Source organism: Ammodytes marinus (assembly GCF_949987685.1).
Source record: "Ammodytes marinus genome assembly, chromosome: 24".
Lineage (NCBI taxonomy): Eukaryota > Metazoa > Chordata > Actinopteri > Uranoscopiformes > Ammodytidae > Ammodytes > Ammodytes marinus.
In genome coordinates, this window is record NC_137228.1 from 6,944,604 (window position 1) to 6,964,177 (window position 19,574).

General features: G+C 41.1%; 1 protein-coding gene across 1 annotated transcript in view; it reads left to right on the forward strand.

The window, feature by feature from the left end:
- The window catches only part of LOC307269858 (cholecystokinin receptor-like), a gene marked incomplete at both ends in the record, with an annotated part of 44,452 nt that overhangs the window by 1,614 nt on the left and 23,264 nt on the right, over window positions 1–19,574 (forward strand). Inside the window, one exon of the mRNA XM_080052940.1 lies at window positions 11,131–11,379. Coding sequence (XP_079909066.1) covers window positions 11,131–11,379 — 249 coding nt within the window. The remainder of the gene's footprint in view (window positions 1–11,130; window positions 11,380–19,574) is intronic.

Genomic DNA, 19,574 nt, shown 5'->3' on the forward strand with positions numbered 1-19,574 from the left:
CACTAAAAGGACGCAGAGGAAGAGCAGAGAGGAGTGGAGCCAGATTGCACAGCTGCATTATTGTTGCCCTCAGTTGGGAGAGGAAATTAAAGCCCCACCTTCCACTTGTTGAGTCAACCCATTCAATGCATTTCCAAGACGTTTGCTTTCATGTGGTTTGAACCTGGAGGTCTTTTCTTCATCATATTAACAAAGAAACGTTCACTTTTATATAAAATGGACTTTCTCTTTTGATAGTTAACTATTACCTGGGGCTGCAACTAATTCCTCATCATTGATTAAGCAGCCAATTTTTGTCTTGATTAATCGACTAATACATTGGTCTATTTCCAATAAGACAGAATGACAAAAAGCCTGTTATAATGTTGTATGGCCCAATGTGTTAATGTCAAATGTCAATTCTTGAAGCAGCAAATGTTCATTTTTTGTCCAGAATTCCGGAAGCCGTGAATATGTTTTTGAAAAGAAAAAAATCATGAAATTCGCACCTTAGTCAAGCCAGTTTAGGCAAACATCCACCAGGGGACAGAGGACAAATGAGACAGATGTCCCCCCTCCTCCCTCCCTCCCTCCCTCCCTCCGCTTCAATGTTCCTGGTTGACCCTTTTCTCAATCCTTCAGATTTCCCCACACAATCAGGGGAGTTGTGAAGTTGCCCTTTTGAAAAATTTCATGAAGAGACACTTCATGAATAATGGAATGGCTACACTCAGGAGTTCCAACCTACAGTATGTATATATTATGCAGACCCACAATGCTTCACTGTAACTGACTTAAGCAGCATTTCAAACTATATTGCTGTGATGCACTAAAGGCTGCTCCATTATACAATGCTGGCCTTTCTCTTTTATTCGCTATATGCTCTATTCTATAGGTGTTCAAACTGTGGGGAGTGCCTCTTAAGGGATGTGTGGGAGAGTTGAAATAGAGTGCAACAAGAAGTTATTGCAGCTGAAGCAGTGGCTGTGACATGATACTTTATAATCCTAAATTCCAGATGTCCGATAATTATATTGAAATAGATTTTTTCTCTAGGCCTCAACTCTGTCTAATCTGAACACACAGACATGATATTTTTAGATTAAGTGGTAATTACCCTCTCCATGATTCTCCAAAAGATTCTCCTATAACCAAAGAAGTAAAGTAATCTAGTGATAGCTGTGGCACAGTTTGTCAAAGTGGAAATGCATTAATATATCCTTTTGGGATCTGTGTTTACTTGTTAACTCCTATAGGCCACAGACAGGCTGTTTTCTTGCTGCTGCTGCTACAACTGAAAGAACAGCTGTAAACTGTAAACTGCAAACTGCAAACCACATCTGACATACATCCCATTATAGTAATCATTCTGGACTCAGGAGAGCAGTTCAGTTCAGACAGGGGGGCCTTGCTTGCTTGCTTGCTTACACGGAACGAACAACATCCGTATAGCATGCACCTTGGCTGGGCACCGGACGCTCTCTCTCACCAACCCCGGTTGATTCACAGTGACACTTTGCTGAGCGCGCCCCCTCGTCCCTTTTGACTGCACATTATTGCCTAGTATTACAGTTTTTTTCAATCGCTAAAACACAGTGGGCACAACTGTAGCTCAACAAAAATAAATTAAAATCAGAAATTGCTTCAATAGATACATATTCTGTATATTTTATTGATAACATTTCCAAATGTAGTATGTATCTGTGTAAATATTCTATAATTGTAATGCAGAAATCAATTCCTGTAATGTTGCCATTTACTGTAAGGGTGCAACTCTTATGTTTTTGTTTGCTTGAAAATTCGTATTACAGATGCAACTTTAGATCTTTGCAGATTGCGTTGCACCCTCAACCCTGCCTCTCTCAATGAGAGACCATGATTCACAACAGAGTCTATCAGTGTACTTACTGTACCCTTACTGTATTTCATCAGAAATTACAGCTCAATGTCTTCTAGGTCTTCCTCCACACATCCAGTCTCACTGCTTCTCTTCTCCCTCCAACAACCTGTCTTCCTATTTTTGAGCTTTCCCTATACTGTATATAAAGTATGTTCACTAACAAGTCTAAAACAAGACACCTTCTTAGTGTTTCAGTTGAAATTGCAATCAGCAGTGTTTGAAATGCACTAGGCTGAAATCCATTCTGTTTTGAATGTGTGATTTACAGTTGTGATAGCAGTGTCTTAGCATTTGAACAAAGTGCTAGAAATCCACAGTGTTGTGCAGGCTGTGGTTAAGCCATGAGATAAGTGTGTGAAGTTTTGAAAATTGTGTTTAAGCAATGAAAAACAATCTACAGTTTGGTCCATATGAACCGCTGCTGTGCATAGTGTAGTTAGAGTTTTGCACTTGTCGTTCCAGTTGTGCCCACTGTGGTTTAGCAATCGAAAAACCAACACTGTTTCATCTTTTTTTTCTCAAAGAAAAGAGCCAGTAACCAGGGAGACTTATCTATTTTAATATCTAGAATTGATCGTCCTCGTATGGGCATGTGTTGGCTGTCAAAACGCGATCCCGGCAATCAGGTCAAATAATTGGAAGAGATCTGAAGCGGACTGGTGACGCGGAACAAGCACCACGCGCACGCACACACACACACACACACACACACACACACACACACACACACACACACACACACACACACACACACACACACACACATGCACTAGAGTCTATAAAATATTCTAAACCTCCTCCCTCGTGATAATGAGCTACAAATCCACATCCTAGATCTTTAAAGAAACAAACTTCTGTGTTTACTTTAAAGGTGCAGTGTGCAAGTAACAGACATAGTTGAAATGGAATGTAATATTCATAAGAATGTTTTAAGTACTGTTTAATTGCTTGGAAATAAAGTTTTTTTAAATGATCTTAGATAGATATTTGATAGACCATAGGTTTTTATATATGTGGTGGCTGTCCGCCGGAAATGCACCCGTTGGTAGACAAATAATAACTACATTAAATAATAAATAACTTAATACACAGGCTATTCACCTCATGACTTGAGGCAGTGGTGGATGATGCTATCTTTAGTAACTATCTTCTTGTCCTCGAAAGCCACCGTAGTTTCTGCAAATTCTCTGTAGAGGAGAGGTACACATATACATGAAGCTTTGCGATCTAGAACTTTCACCACTAGATGCCTCCAACATACACCTTTTTATTACACCTTCGACCTTTAATAAATAAGAGATCGGAGCTACAATTACAATCAGGATGTGTGATGATTCCGAAATGGATTAGCTGGGATATTCATTTGATCGATTTGTACTTGCCAAGTTTAAGCTCTCCATAGTCCCGAGGAAATCACAATTAGCCTAGCAATTTCACTGCACTGCATTGCAACTGCTCCCCCCCCCCCCCCCCCCCGCCCCCCTCCCTCTGGAATACACAGGTGTCACTTAGTGATTAATGGAAGGGCGAGTGGCGAACACTGCAGCTGAATGCTTAATTGGAAAAGGGAAACCCCTTAAAGGTTTAGCGCTTCTAATAGCCACGCGGGGAATCAATAAACTCCTGTTTAGTTAATCAATTTCAACAAGTCTGGGTCAGAATAGTTAATTGAATGAGCATCTTGTTGGCAATCATAGCAATTTAAAATAAAAGGCCTGCCCCATTATTTCTATTATGAAGGTTTCAGAGAGGTTTGTATGGGGATGAATCAACCCTTGATTGTCAGGTGTCTCCACCCATTGATAGAAATGTATAAATACTTAGTTCAACTACTTAAAGGCACTACAAGGAACTTTTATTTCTGAAACAGTCCCATTTTTCCTCTGATGGTCATAAATCACATGTAACTGCAAACAACACCATCAGTGCAAAGGATACTATTTTAATATCGGTTTTCTTAATGCCTTTGTCTTGGGCGAATGCTGCAAACAAGGTCTCTGGGACAACACTGTACAAGTCATTTAAAATCAATATTCCGTGGTGAGGCGGCCCGTCGGAAAGACTAATTGAGTGTTATTTCGCTGACTGCACCGGTAGCTCGCCTCATTAGAATCGTACAGTTAGCCTCTGCACATTGAGCACTATGCTAAATGGCTGTCGAAATGGTTCATCACCTTTTATTAAGACCCAGTTATGCAGCAGTGTAACTTGTTTGATGGAATCTGTTAGGATACAAGAGATGCCCGCACATCTCTGGAATAACCGTTGGAAGTTTTGAAGACAGGCATGGTCTGATGAGCCGTGACAAGCAGCAAGGAATACTGATCGAGATTAAAGACTCTGATGTAAGATAGTGATTTATTTGCAGCGCTATAGACACAAATCAGGCCCTTGTAAAAAAGCAGCCTTAAACTCCCCGGGAAGCAGTCACACCACCAAGCATGTTTGTGGTGGTTTATCACAATTTGGAGTGTTAGTTGACTCCAAAACGCAACCATTAATGGTTCTAAAGTAAAGGGTGTTTATATGTTATAATTGGCAGGCACTTTTGCTTGGAAAAGCCTGTCAGAAGAAATGAATCAATTTGGGAACACATTGCAGTTGAATTCAGCCTGCTTGTTTCATTAGCTGATGAACACCATAGAAGGTATCATCACAGGGGGCTCAGGCAGCTTCATTATTCTCTCACTATCGATTTGTTTTTTATTCAACTTCCTGCCAGAGATCTTTCATCAGATAAGGTTGGCTAGACGCGGACATTATCTCGATGCTGTGTTGGTGTGAGTGGACTTACTTTAAAGTATAGACTATTACAAGGACCAGGATCATCTTTTACTCAGTTTTACCATTCCTCCACTCTCACTTAGATATTTTCCTGTGTACATGCAATTGTGTCATGAAATAGGAAATAGCAATCAAAGATAACTCTGTGTATGTCTTGATGACACCCCAACCTCCACCAAAAACGATGTTTTGCTCTCACCATTCTTTGTAATGACTTGAGAATGCAAATGTAATTTTAGGATGTTTTTCCCTTTTAAGGGAGAAATTGGAAATGTCTCAGCCCAATTGCACTTTGGGGAAATGTAATTATATCAGACTGGTTTCTGTAATATTACGGCTGTCAGACACTATTCAGTGATTCAGCTCCTTTGCATATTATACCAGCATGGCAATGGATTGAAATTCATATTTATAGGTCATAGGTAGCCCGTGGCATTTTTTTCTTGCAAAGGCACACATGTTTATTCAGTGTTTCACAACCAAATGCACTCTGGCCTGACAAACGTGTTCGGTGCATTTCCTTCCTCGTAAAACTTTTGCAATGCTAAGTTTTAAAATATTTTTAAATAGCGATTTTTTTTATTAACATGTAATGTGTGCTAGCTAGCATATTTTCTTCTTCACTGCCTTTGTTGGTGTATTGTTCTGTTTAGTGGTTCATCACGGCCACCTACATCGTTGTGTAGTGGAATAGAACAAAAACGATGGCTAGATGTGAATGATGGTGCTGGGGGCTAGCATCTGCCCCAGCTCTCTAGCGCTGCTAGTGGTCAAAAGCACCAAAGGTTGTCTTTAAGTAAAGTACTGGATATATTGATCAACAGTTAGGAATCGACCAGGGGAAAATAGCAAACATTTCCTTAAAAATTATTCCTGAACCTGGCTTAGACGTTTAAAAACATACTTAACCTCAAATGTAACTCCATTAACTTTAACTATGTGCCGTTGCTTGGCGACAACAAGCAATTTGAAGAGTTGGATCAATTAATTGAAAACGTTATCAACAGATCAGTCAGTGTTAGTCGCAGCCTTAGTATGACACATTACTGGGTAAAGTTATGTAAAAGGAATTAGTCGCAGACTCCAACAAGCCTAGGACTCATTTCCATTATCAGGAGAGATATCAGATTTTGGATGGCGCCGACGGTCATTTCTAACAATTTGGGAACAGTCCATCAATCATGTCGCCTCCAAGATTATTACTTTGCATCGGTAACGATCGTCAGACCTATCAGTCAAGCCATAAAAAAGTGCCCATCGTAGCCCTATACTGCAACATTCCCTGAGTTAATGGCAAGACATGTTTGAAATGACTTTCGGTCCTTATGAAGTCGAGCTAATCCTCTCCCGAAGACGAGACAAAGTGAGGTGATGAAACGTTAATGATCCTTTCCCTGGGAAAACATAATTACGGTTTGCGTCGCAGCAGCCAATAGGGAACGAATAGAGCCAACAGCTGTTAAATGAACCGACTCAACTCTTGTCCTTTTAAGCTGTGATGTGTATGTATATATACAATATACAGTCAAGTGCGAAAGTTTGTGAACCCCTTGAACATTTTGGAATTTTATTTATTTTTACCATTATTAATTCATTTTTATCAATACCAGTATTTTTTATATGAAATAACAGATGTTTGTTTATGAATTCAACATTTTTCTTTTCCAGAAATCAATTGTTAAAACAGATAAAACAAATTATTTGACGAATGTTGTATGTGCAAAAGTTTGTGAACCCTGAGCTGCATTGCTTAAATCGAGCAGGTTGACACAATCAGGTGGGCCAAATTGGTTGATGAAATAGACCAATGTAATGAGAGATCTTTAGGAAAGAAATTGGGCGGCACTAGATAAAACAGAGATAAAACCAGGTCAGTTTAGGCTCACCAAAGTGAACCCATACAGGTCAGACATGCTAAAAGGGAAACAAATCTCAGAGGATCTCAGGAATAGAGTTTTGATGTTGCACATTTGTCTGGGGACAGTTATAAATTCATAAAAAAAAAAATTTGAGCTCAATCGGTCCACCGTGAGGCAAATCATCTACAAATGGAGAGCTTTAAGAGTGACTTAACATCTGCCTAGAAGTGGACTTCCTTCAAAAATATCCTCAAGCGCCACAAGAAAAGTGATTTTTCAGGTAAAAGCCAACCCAAACATTACATCTGGAGATTTGCAGACAATTTGAAACCACCATTATTCACTTGGGAGAAGGTTCTCTTGGTGGTAGGCAGAATTGCATTTTTTCCCAAACATGGCAGTTTTGGTTATGACCAAACAGTTCAATTTTGGACTAATCTGTCCACAGAATAAGACTTCAGGTATCTCAAAGTGCTCTCAGGCAAAGTTGTGACAAGCAGTTTTGTTCTTTTTTGAGAGCAGAGGCTTCTTTAGCAACCCTCCCATGAAAGCCATTTTGACTGAGTTTTCTTCTTATTGTGGAACCATGCACATCTGTCCCAGATGCTGCAAGAGAGGTCTGCAAATCACTAGATGTAATGTTTGGGTTGGCTTTTAACTGAAAAATCACTTATCTTGTGACGCTTGTGGATATTTTTGAAGGAAGTCCACTTCTAGGCAGATGTTCAGTCACTCTTAAAGCTCTCCATTTGCAGATGATTTGCCTCACGGTGGACCGATGGAGCTCAAACTTTTTTTTAAATAATTTATAGCTGTCCCCAGACAAATGTGCAGCATCACAACTCTATTCCTGAGATCCTCAGAGATTTGTTTCCCTTTTAGCATGTCTGACCAGTATGGGTTCACTTTGGTGAGCCTAAACTGACCTGGTTTTATCTCTGTTGTATCTAGTGCCGCCCAATTTCTTCCCTAAAGATCTCTCACTACATTGGTCCATTTCATGACTCAATTTGGCCCATCTGATTGTGTTTACCTGCTCCATTTAAGCAATGCAGTTTAGGGTTCACAAACTTTTGATCATACAACAGTTGTCAAATAATTTGTTTTATCTGTTTTAACAATTTATTTCTGGGAAAGAAAAATGTTGAATTGATAAACAAACATCTGTTATTTCATATAAAAAAATACTGGTATTGATAAAAATGAATTAATAATGGTAAAAATAAATAAAATTCCAAAATGTTCAAGGGGTTCACAAACTTTCGCACTTGACTGTATATGTGCCTGTAGATTAGGACGCAGCTGTCACACCTGAGGGAGTCAGACTGAGGAACCAGAGTGAATTGTCCTGCAGTCGTCTTGCTCACTGGTGCTCAATGAATAAACCATTCCAGAAATTCATATTCGCAGTTGAGGGGAACCTTGGTTTCACCGAGGAGCAGAGGTGATTAACAGGCACCCTGCAGCGTCAAGGGGTTGAAGTCCAGAAACCATCTACTTTTGACCCCCTCTGCAGATTGCCCAGTGAATGCAAATCTTGGAGTCAATGATGGCAAATGGCCTTTAAGATAATGGCCTCAGCAGCCCCTTTAGGTCACAAAGTCACAATTACACATCCAATTGGTGTGCTAAAATGAAGACGCTAAAGTTTGGCTTAACAGTAGCACAAAGTGGCAGAAGGCTGACAATATCTCACTGATTTGAGTTATCCACAGGTTTATTCATCTAGCGTTTACAACCATAAGCTACTACTAGCTATATCAGAACACATTAGCTTAGCTTGGCATAAAGACTGTAAAGAGGGGAATGACGTGTGTTTGTTGTGCAAAAGTAATTGTCATGTAAAGACAAAAAAAAATTGGATAATACAAATACTGTTTAGATAATAAATAAATAAATAAACATTGTCTCATTTTATTTTAAGCCTTCAAAAATCAAGTCAATATCGTTAAATCGAATATCTAAAATCATCTTGAAATTGTGTCAATCCAATTGGCAATAGAGTAGCATAACACGATTTATTTTTATATTAGGTAACTCTGAACTTAAGACCTGTCCCATATCGCTGTCCTAAAATTGGAGGACTTGTCCCGTTCCATAACCCACCACTCATTCTAAAAACCAACTCACTGTGACAGGCCGGTGTGTGTGAGTGAAGAGAGTATGCCGAAAAGCTTCCGGCTGTGCTTTCCTGATGCTCCGTTGCATGTCAACACTGGGAGAAGACAAACCGTGTGAATATTATTTTTAGGACTGTGTTTTCATTCTTAGTTTTTATGTGTCAGGGGCTTTAAAGTCATGCACAGAAAATGTTTGGTTATGTTTATGCATTGCTGGGTTTAGGGGACACAGTGTAGCAAAAGGCAGGCACATTTGTTATATGAGTAAATGTGGTCAGACTCGTGTTATAAAATAAACTGTACAGCATTTATAGTTACCTTACTGCAGGGGTGTCCAAACTATGGCCCGCGGGCCATCTGCGGCCCACTTTTTATTGAGCCGCGGCCGATTTTAAAGATATAATGTAATATGGCCATTTACATTTTTCTTTTTTTTCTTTTCTTAGTTAACCCACTAGTGCAGGGGTGTCAAAACTGATTGATTGGCCAGCGGCACATTTTAAAAATATAATTTAATATGGCTTTTAGTTTTTAAATAATTTAAATGCACTCATTATATTACAAAGAAATATGTCCAATAAAAGAAAAAGAGCACCAAGCCCATCCCAGAGGATGGTCTTCAGATTAAGCCTCTTCATTTTCCTCTCAAAGTGCACCAGATACATCCATTTCACTTTAAAAAGTTAAAAAAAATCTTGCGGGGGGGCATACCCCCGGACACCCCTAGCAGGTTCGGGAACTCGGCTGGCTACTATTTTCACCCAGCTAGACATTGGAGGCAATAGCTGAAAATACTGGGTGTCTGAAGGCATTTAGCAATAGTCAATGATTTGGGCAGCGCTGATATTGGAGAGGGGCCCCCTAATCAAATTCTGCTTAGGGCCCCTTGGAGGCTTCCGCCGGCTCTGAGGGGAAGTATGTCTGTTTAATTTGCAAGGAAATTGTTGCCGTGAAGAAGGATTACAATTTACGAAGACACTATGAAACTAAACATCAGAGCAGCTATGTCCTGATAAATGTGTTATTTTTGCAAAGTGGCCCGGCCCTTCGTAGATTTTTCTGTATGTGGCCCTCAGTGAAAAAAGTTTGGACACCCCTGCCTTACTTGATCCCCAGTAAAAATATTTGTTTATTTTAAATCAAATCAAATCAGTTTTATTTGTATAGCCCAATATCACAAATAGTAATTTGCCTCATTGGGCTTTACATTCCATACAGAATGACACCCTCTGCCCTTAGGCCCTTGGTTCAACTGAGAACAAACTCCCATTAAAAAAAACTCTTTAACAGGATTATTTTTTTTGTTGAAATCTCAGGGAAAGGATCCCTCTCCCAGGACGGACATCATGCAATAGATGTCACATGTACAGAAAATAATAGAAAATCACAAAGGAATACAGTCATTGACGAGATGTCTACATCATTTGAAATGGTATGGAACGAAATGATAAACAGCTGCCATTTGTAACTCCAAATAGCGCACCACCATGGCCAGATAGCACCTTCTATCACCTGTAGCAGGGACATTATAGTAGCCATTCAGAGTTCAGCTTTCAGATGTCTTCATGATACTAACATCAGCCAATGAATGAGTTATTGAAAAGAAACAACAATGCCAGACATTAACTTGCGTTCTATTCCTTGTTCAGCGCTGATGACGTTCTTTGTCATCTTCTTTTTGTGTTCGTATCATTATTTAAATTTTTGGTTTGTCTCCCTGGGCGTACAGGGGAATATTGACACTAGCACAATTTAAGATGTTGATTATGCAAAGTTATTCCGTCCTCTAATAGACTTTGGGCTTGTTTATGTGCACAGAGTTTTATTTCCCTCGGTGAACAACCTGAGAGAGAGAGAGAGAGAGAGAGAGAGAGAGAGAGAGGGAGAGAGAGAGTGTTCTCTTCATGTGATTCTCCCCCGCATCCGGTTCATTTCAAAGAGAGATTTTGATGACAAGAGTTAACATTTTCATCTATTTTAGAAGACAGGCAACATGTTTTCAGTGTGTGGCATTCATTCAAGGCTGTGTACTTTGTAATTCGCTTGTGCAAATGCATTTCCCTTCCTTTAAAGGTCGAGTCAGCAATTCTGGAGAATGCTATGTTGTCAAAATCAGTGAATATCTCCAGGATCCCCTAATTGTCTCTACTGTTTGTGTGCTGAAAAAAATATGGTGGTAACACACAGCTTAGGCTCTGTAAATGGCTTTAGAAAACATGTCTGTTTACAGAGTCTAGGCAGTGTATAAAACTGGATTTCTCTCAGGGCACGCTCAGTATGGAAAGGCAGCGGGGCCATGAGGAGATATTCCCTGATGTTGACAAAAAAGTGATTTTGACAACAGAGCGTTCTCCTAAACCACTGACTCCACCTTTAATTGATCCGCAGAACAATACGCCATCACAGATCTTATAAATGTGTGTGTCTCTCTCTCTCTCTCTGTCTCTGTCTGTCTGTGTGTCTCTCTCTCCGTCTGTCTGTCTGTCAGAGATGGACTCGTTCCGCATCCTGCTCTACGTGCTCATCTTCCTGCTGAGTGTCTTTGGTAACCTGCTGATCATCGTGGTGCTGCTGCTGAACAAGCGCATGCGTACCGTCACCAACTGCTTCCTGCTGTCGCTGGCCGTTAGCGACCTGATGATGGCCGTCTTCTGCATGCCCTTCACCCTCATCCCCAACATCCTGGAGGACTTCATCTTCGGAGCCGCCATGTGCAAGACCGTCTCCTACTTCATGGGTGAGTGGGTGAATATTATTTTAAAGGAACATTTCAACTATTTGAACTCCCCACTCCAGCTCTACTGTAGGAAAAGTTACAGAAAAAAGTTCCTGTAACTGAGTGTGTATTCTTGATATAGAAATGGACAAAGGTCGCTCATCCAGGTTAGCTTAGCTCAAACAGTGGTTGTCAAGGGGAGCAGGTCGGAAGATAAACTTGACAGCATCACTAAACGCTCCTGTGTGCTTGTTGGGATTTGTTTTGTTATTGTTATGTTTCGCTCTATATTTTTACATGTTATGTCATTTTAAAAGGAAATTCATATCGAAAGGAAACCAGGAAGTGCCTGTGACGGTCATGTATGTATTTGATTCTAGAATGTCATAACTTGTAAAAATGAGTGTGCAACATAGCGTGATGAATAACCAACTCCCAACAAGCAAATAGTAGCGTTTAGCGATGTTGTCAAGTTCATCTTTTGAACTGCTCCCCATGACTACCAGTGTTTGAGCTAAGCTAACATGGATGAACAACCTTTGCCCATTTCTATATCAAAAACACACACAGTTACAGGAACGGTTTCGGTCGCCTTATCTTGAGCTGGAGAGTCAGGCAAAAATAAAAAATAAATAAAAAAAGTTTAACTCCTCCTTTAAGTCGATGAATAAAAACCTTGGCCGAGCTGCAACATTTTAGGATTACAATAAATTCAAATGCTTTCATTTTGTGTAAATAGGCAGGCAGTTTTCTTCTTATACCTTTGAACAGAGCCAGGTGTTTTGTGTCTTAATCATAAAATAAGCCACGCAGCTGCTGGTTGTAGCCCCGCATTGAACACACAGAGATGACAGTGGTACAAATGTTCTCAGGTAATTCTAGGCGAGAAAGCTAATGTATCCCAAAATGTCAAACCATTCCTTTGAAGATTACATGGCTTTCGTGGTCCAACCAATTGCTTTTCTCACGCATTTGAAGGAAAGCTTTTTGGTTGACTAAATTGGAAACAATCACATCCCTCTAGTTTTCTATGACACTTATTTTAGTGCAAAGAGCTGATTATTCCAAATCATAATTTGAATATATGAAATGCCTTTTATAGTTTTCATATTACACACAACAAGCAACTGCTTCAACACAAGTTCATGAGGTAATGTCCGAGGTTAGGTACCTTAGTGTTCCCGGCTCTTACAAATTTAAAGTCGACTTTATGTCAACCAATCAGGGCTGGGCACTTCGTTCATAGTCTTTCTTTAATGCTGGCAATCATGAGTAGAAGTTAAAGTAAGTGGCAAAAGTGGAAATGGATTGAAATAAGACAGTGGCTAAAGTGTTAACCCACAAATAGTTAGAAATGTGTAACCGTTTAAGTGTTGGTGGGAGGGCGAATACCAAAGGCCTTACTTGTAAGCAGTTATTTCCTCATATCCATTTTTTATTTTAGCTCATTTGAATTGTACGAGACATGATAAAATGATGCACAGCGAGCCATGATAAACGGTCCGGAGCTGTCTGGATCAATGGAGGGATCAGGCGAATCCAATCATTTGTATAGGGGAGAACGGGGTAATTTGTCACATGGGTTGGATGTCACATTCGTTATATCTCGCCACCAGAGCGCGCTAGCTCTGAAATGTTGATATAAAAAAGGTCCAGAATTGGGATCAGAGGTCACATACATAGACTTCCTTGGAGGAAGACAGCTGCATTTCAGGTGAGAGGATGTTTTGTGTTTTTCGTGTCAAATTCAAAATATTTTGCTTCTCAGTATTTTTCTTCTAGGCTTTTACACAATGGGTTTATAACAAAACACTTGTTACCCTCAGAAAGTGTGAAGGGTAAACTATAGTTTAGATTGTGGTTAGCAAGCTAATTAGTTGTCAGATGGTTGTTGGCCTTGATGCTAGCAAGAAATTCAAGTTGGGGTTGGTCGTCAAATGTTGGTTGTCACATGTTATCTCAAGGCTGCAGCCAGAAAAGGAACCCAATAACGAAATAAATTGTCAAGCTGTATCCTCACTGACACCCCAGAGAAGGAAAGAATAGAGCAGGAAAAGGCAGCTAGCAAGCAAAAGAAAAAAGGGCAACAAAATCAAAACAACCCAGTGCATCCCAAACTAGACCAGCTGCCAAGGCTACAGAACGTTATGTAGGCCTATTTGTCAACTTGACAATGCAATTAAACATTCAAATTTGGTTATGCCTCCTTGCCTTCTTTTTAAGATGTTTCCCATTAAGATAACATTGTGACAAACAACCCCATAGTGTGTGACAACCGACCCCTTGATGGGGTTGGTTGTCACAATGTGTCAGAGTGTCTTTGATGGTAAATTACTTCTTCATTACAATAAGTTGGAAAAAAAGAGAGACACACATTTCTAGCCAACACCTTAAGCTTCAATTTAATGTAGGAATGGCTATTGACAGATGTTTTGGTGATGAGCAATTCTCACTAGAGTAAAAAGTGTGCCTACTTACCCCGTTCTCCCCTACTTGTCGTTCAGTGACTGGGGTTGGCAAGTGCTTGTCTGATTCGTGCATAAAAATTCCGGTCTAATTTTGTGATGCCCTGTCAGAAGGTAGGCCAGGCAGACATCGTGCTCAAAGTGCTGGCACAGTCACACAGTGTGACATAGCGATGAGCTGGCTGCCATCGGGCCAGTGTTAAGGCGCCCCGTGAGGGCCTGAATCACAGCCAACGCACAAAAGAAGGCAACGAAAAGTAGTAGTTCTGTTTCCTCCTTGCTTCACTTTTAATCCATGAACGGTCGGCTAGAGCTATATCGAACGGCGAGGTCCACACAATCCTATTACTCAACCTATGTGAGAACAGGCTTGTTGTTGAATCTACGTTTAAATCACTGGGCTCTCTAAGCTGTGATTGGAAAGATGGTTGAGGGAATGAGGGTTGGCTGCCTCCAACTTTAAATAGACACTTTTTGTTATTTGGTTGCTAATGCTTGTCAATCCAAAGGTGAGAGCTGCAGAGTAGTTTAACCGATAAGGAATGATTGCTAAATGACAAATCACTTTACCAAGCAAATGCCCAGAGCTTTTTGTTGTGCGTTTGTGACTTCCAAGTTCCTCACATCTGCGCCTAGACCATAGCTATCAACACTAAAGTTATTAAGGAAACATGTCTGGTGAAGGGGGCAACGTATGATTGAACTTCTTCATGGGAAATTGAATGATTCCGTGCAAATTGTCATTTAAATGCCCCAGTGACAAATGTCGGCATCTGCATGTAGTAAATCCATATCAATCAAAGCCCTCTCCCTTGTGTATGATGCCAGCGAGACTCTCTATCAGCCCTGACCAATCAATAGCAAGGATCATTACGACTGTCCTCACCCCATCGATCGCACGGCAAACCCGCCTTGGCAAAATCCATCCGTTAACTCACGCCCATTTAGACATTCCATACGCCATCCATCCTTCCATTCAGCCCAAATATCCATCTGGCCCCTTTGCTGGATAATCATGTCCGCTGTATACTGTCTTCTCTGGCATTTTTTCCGCAAGATCGATGGTGTAATACTCTAGGCGTGTGTATACAAAGTGTCATTCTCAATCACATGTGTATCGATGTTTTGATGCAGTTTTTGTTTTCAATTACCGAACAGCGTACCCAGCTGAGTCTGTCAGCGCAAGCACACATGTACACACACACACACACACACACACACACACACACACACACACACACACACACACACACACACACACACACACACACACACACACACACACACACACACACACACACACACACACACACCTCAATATCCCCAAGTGAATGCATAGTGTATTAGAATTTGTTTTTTTTCGTGGCTCCCAGCAAACTTTTACAGAACTGTTAGCAAGGCGGCCCTCGGTCCATTTGAAAAGTTTTGAATGCCTTTTCGGTTTCTTCGAGGCATTGTTCACACGGAATGTCAGAGAATTAGGCTTGGTCTACGAGAGATAAGGCTTCAGCTGAGGAATGTAAATCTCCTCTCCTCCTAGGTCAAGGTGTTCCCAGAGACTAAAGGCAAACTTCAAGGTTTCACTCCAAAAAAAGGCAGTTATTAGGCAGGCAGCATAGGCTCGGGTTTAACGAGCACGAAAAGGGGATTAGAGGTCCCCGCTTTATGCCGAGAAGCAGTGAAATACAGTGCAGCGGAGTTGTAAGCATGCAAGCTTTTAGCCCCTTCGTCGAACTGGTAATTACCCTGGCAGCACCTTGTCCGCCCCAATCTCCTCTCCCTCAAACACAGGCTGCTCCGTATAATTGGCAAGTGTCAGAGAGCACACAGCTTTCATCGGCACGGTTGTCTGCAAAACTACGCAGCAGCAGCAATAACTGAGACACTAGGGACGTGCAAGGCGGTCGAAAATGTCCACTCAATGCTTAAAGGCCTACTTCACCGGTTTGAATATGAAGGTGTATTGAATTCTGAGATCCTATGTAGTATAAATGTAACCCCTTCCTGGCGCTGGAAGTATAATATGATTAAATAAGGTTACTATATAAATGTTCTAACCAACAGGATCCTGAGTACTTAGCAGTTGAATGGTGAATTTGGCTAAATCTCCCGTTACCAGTAGACAATATTATTCACAGGCATATGTAACAAATAAATGATTTAGAAATAATAGCGCAGTGCCTCCACTGTGGAATTACTTAACTCACACTCTATGAGCTATAATGGTATTTCCCCAGAAAAAGATATAAAAGTAAATATTCAGGACAATAAATTAGAATGCATAACAAATCGGGATTTATTTACTAGCGCTAAATGCAAATAAATGTACAGGCAAGAGCCCTTTAAACCTTTTTCACATCAAATGCAAAAGTCTAAGAAATAAACCCAAACTGAAGGCATGTAGCCTTTAAACCTGAAATATAGTTATATCCCCTAACAGGAAAGATACCAGGGTTAACAATACTACCAATACATTTAGCACACTTGAATTCAAACACACTTCACATTAAAATAAATTAAATGTTTTGGTTAACCAGCTCAACCTTTTTAAATGTTCTCTAAATATACCAAGCGCTTGGGTTTGAATTAGTTGGGGCCCCTAAGTTGGTGCACTTATGATGAATAATTCCTTTATTTTGCTGCGACACTCTCTGTGTCGGAAACTACTCACATATCCACCAGCTCGGCCGAAATCAACGAGCTGGGATGACGTCGAAACAATGGCGGTCAAAAAGAAAAGCTGACAGCGTCAGCGCCGCTCCGGCGATGAAACGATGGCAGGCAAGATAAAACAGAAGATCCCTCTCGGCAACGGGTCTTGTGGTGAAACGATGGCAGGCGAGACGAAACAGCTCAGCGTACGGTGAAAGGATAGCAGGCGAGTTAAACACGGATAGTCCTCCGGTGGGCAATGCAGGTCCGGCGGTGGAATTCCTCCTCACGAGGCAGCTAACAGCGTCCATCCAATACGGCACTTAAGTGAAGTCTTTATCTCCCGGTGGAGCACTTTACTTTACTAAGTCAACACTACACATTATACACAAAGTTTATCCGTAACTGATATTTGTGCCCAATACTTAGTATTGCGTCAACAAATAATCAATCTCCCCATTTAACTAAGTTCTCAGTCCTGTTCGTCCGCTTGCTGAAAGTCTCTCTCCCGAATGCGCACATGTTACCGTTTTCACTTCCTCATTAAACTTGTACTCCCCAATAAGATGAGCTGTGATTCGCTAAGAGTTCTTCATACATGAATCTTATTGGCTTATGGGTACTCAGCTTAAAACACATCGAAAATAATGTACAAGTTACCAAAAAAACAATGGATTAATGAAAATGCAGTTTCCATTCAGTTTACCCACTTATAAAATAAACACTTTATTTATTAAGCAGTAATTACCCATATATTAAATAAATCACCTTGTATTTATTTAACTGTATTTTAGGAGGTCCCTACATTCTCCCCCCACCAAAATCCAGCGTGCCCCCATGCTGGCTACACGTATTAGACCAAGTTAACTAATTACCATGTACCTTAACTGGGACTTTACAATGTAATAACTGGTATAATAGTGAGTGAAAGTAGCGATATCTTAGTCACACATAACTTGCACAGAGCAAAAGAGTTACACCACCATGCATGACTATCGTGTTTAGGAAAATGCATTATTGGTAAGTTAGCTACATGAACACTGTTATGTTGCACAACTACAGACTCCGCAATAGGCTCACCGAGCCTAGAATAAGTTAAACGTTCTGCAGGCTTTCTCTGCCTCTCAGACCTTCTTAACTCTGGTGCTGTATTATCTGTGTCTGATTTGTCTGTAGTACAAGCAGTTTCAACAGTATGTTCCTGTTCTACTTCAATGTTCTCAACAGGAAGATTGTCAGAAGAGGGTAAGTCAAGTACAACGTCAGTCATGTCTGTGGCTGGGTCAGGGGCGTTGGACTCTGTAGGCATTACGTTATCTTCTGAGTGATCACAGATTTCCTCTGACTTGTCTGTTATCATGTCTTCTAGGTAATGTCCATACTCTGACTCTGAGTCTGATGAGTACTGTTCTTCCAGGGACATATCCACTGGGGAGTAATTTTTCTCAACATTGGGAGTTTGTGTCCTCTCCTTAGCTTTTCTGCGCCTGAGGACTCGTGGAGAAGGGGTAGGTGTGAGGTCAACCTCAGGGCTTAATCTGACTTGTTGTCCAAGGGGCAAAAGATGATTACGGTGCATGACTTTAATGGGTCCTGAACCACTTGCAGGCTTAAGACGATAGACTGGAAGATCAGACATTTGACTTTCCACCACATAAGGGGTTGCACTCCAGCGATCAGCAAGCTTTTGCTTTCCTTTTAGGCCAAGGTTCCGAATAAGGACTGTGTCTCCAGGATTTAAGCAATGATAACGCACTTTCTGGTCGTATCTCTCTTTGTTACCTTGGTTTAACTTTGCAGAAGTGGTTTGGGCTAACTGATAAGCTGCCTGAAGTTCTTTCTTCATGTTGGACACATATTTCAGGTAAGACGTTTTCGAGGTTCCATCAGCTGACACACCAAAGCAAACGTCCACAGGAAGTCTGGCTTCCCTTCCAAACATTAACAGGTAGGGTGAAAATCCGGTGGATTCATTGGGTGTACAGTTGTATGCATGCACTAGATGAGCAATGTGCTGACTCCATTTGGACTTTTGACTGGGCTCGAGAGTTCCTAACATGTTCAAGAGAGTTCTGTTGAACCTTTCGGGTTGAGGGTCACCTTGTGGATGGTATGGTGTAGTTCTCGATTTTCTCACACCCAACATGGTCAACATTTCTTTCACCAACTGACTCTCGAAGTCTCGACCCTGGTCAGAATGTATGCGTTTGGGAAGGCCATAGTGAATGAAGTACTTTTCCCACAATGTTTTGGCAACTGTTATGGCTCTTTGATCTCTGGTGGGGAAAGCTTGTGCATAACGGGTAAAATGGTCAGTTACTACCAATACATTACACACATTTCGGGAATCTGGCTCGATGCTTAGAAAATCTATGCACACAAGGTCCATGGGTCCTGAGCTTTTGATGTGTGACAACGGTGCTGCTCTCTGTGGCAGGGTTTTTCTCTTTATGCAGCGTTCACATGTCTTGCAGTATGTCTCTACGTCTAGCTTCATGCGGGGCCAGAAAAATCTGTCAGAGACGAGGGCATATGTCTTGTCAAAGCCTAGATGTCCATTATTATCATGTAATGACTTTAACACGGTGCTTTGAAACTGTTTGGGGAGCACAAGTTGTCTACGTGACTGCTTGTCGGGCTGTTTGACTGTCCTGTACAGCAGACCTTGTTCAATGGACAGATTCTTCCACTCTCGTTTCAGAAGTGTAACATCTGGATGACTTGTCGGTATTTGATTTGCTGGTACTTTTTGACTGATGGCTAGCCATGCCTCACCAATACAGGGGTCACTTTTCTGAGCGGCTTGAAGCTCGGCTGAACTAAAAGTGGGCATATGATTGGCTGTTACTGCAGCTGCTTGACAGAATGCTTTGGGAACAGCTGAAACTGTTGCTCCTACTTGTTCAATGACACGTGGATAGGAATGTTTGTTTCGTGGGTTGCTTGACACGTTCTGACAGAGAGCTCGTACTCCTGGAACTGGAATCTCTTGCCATTCATCCTCAGGTGTCATGCTGTTATGTGGGCGTCGGGACAATAAGTCTGCATCAACATTTTGCCGACCTGGTCTGTACTTCAGGCTGAAGTTGTAGGTGGACA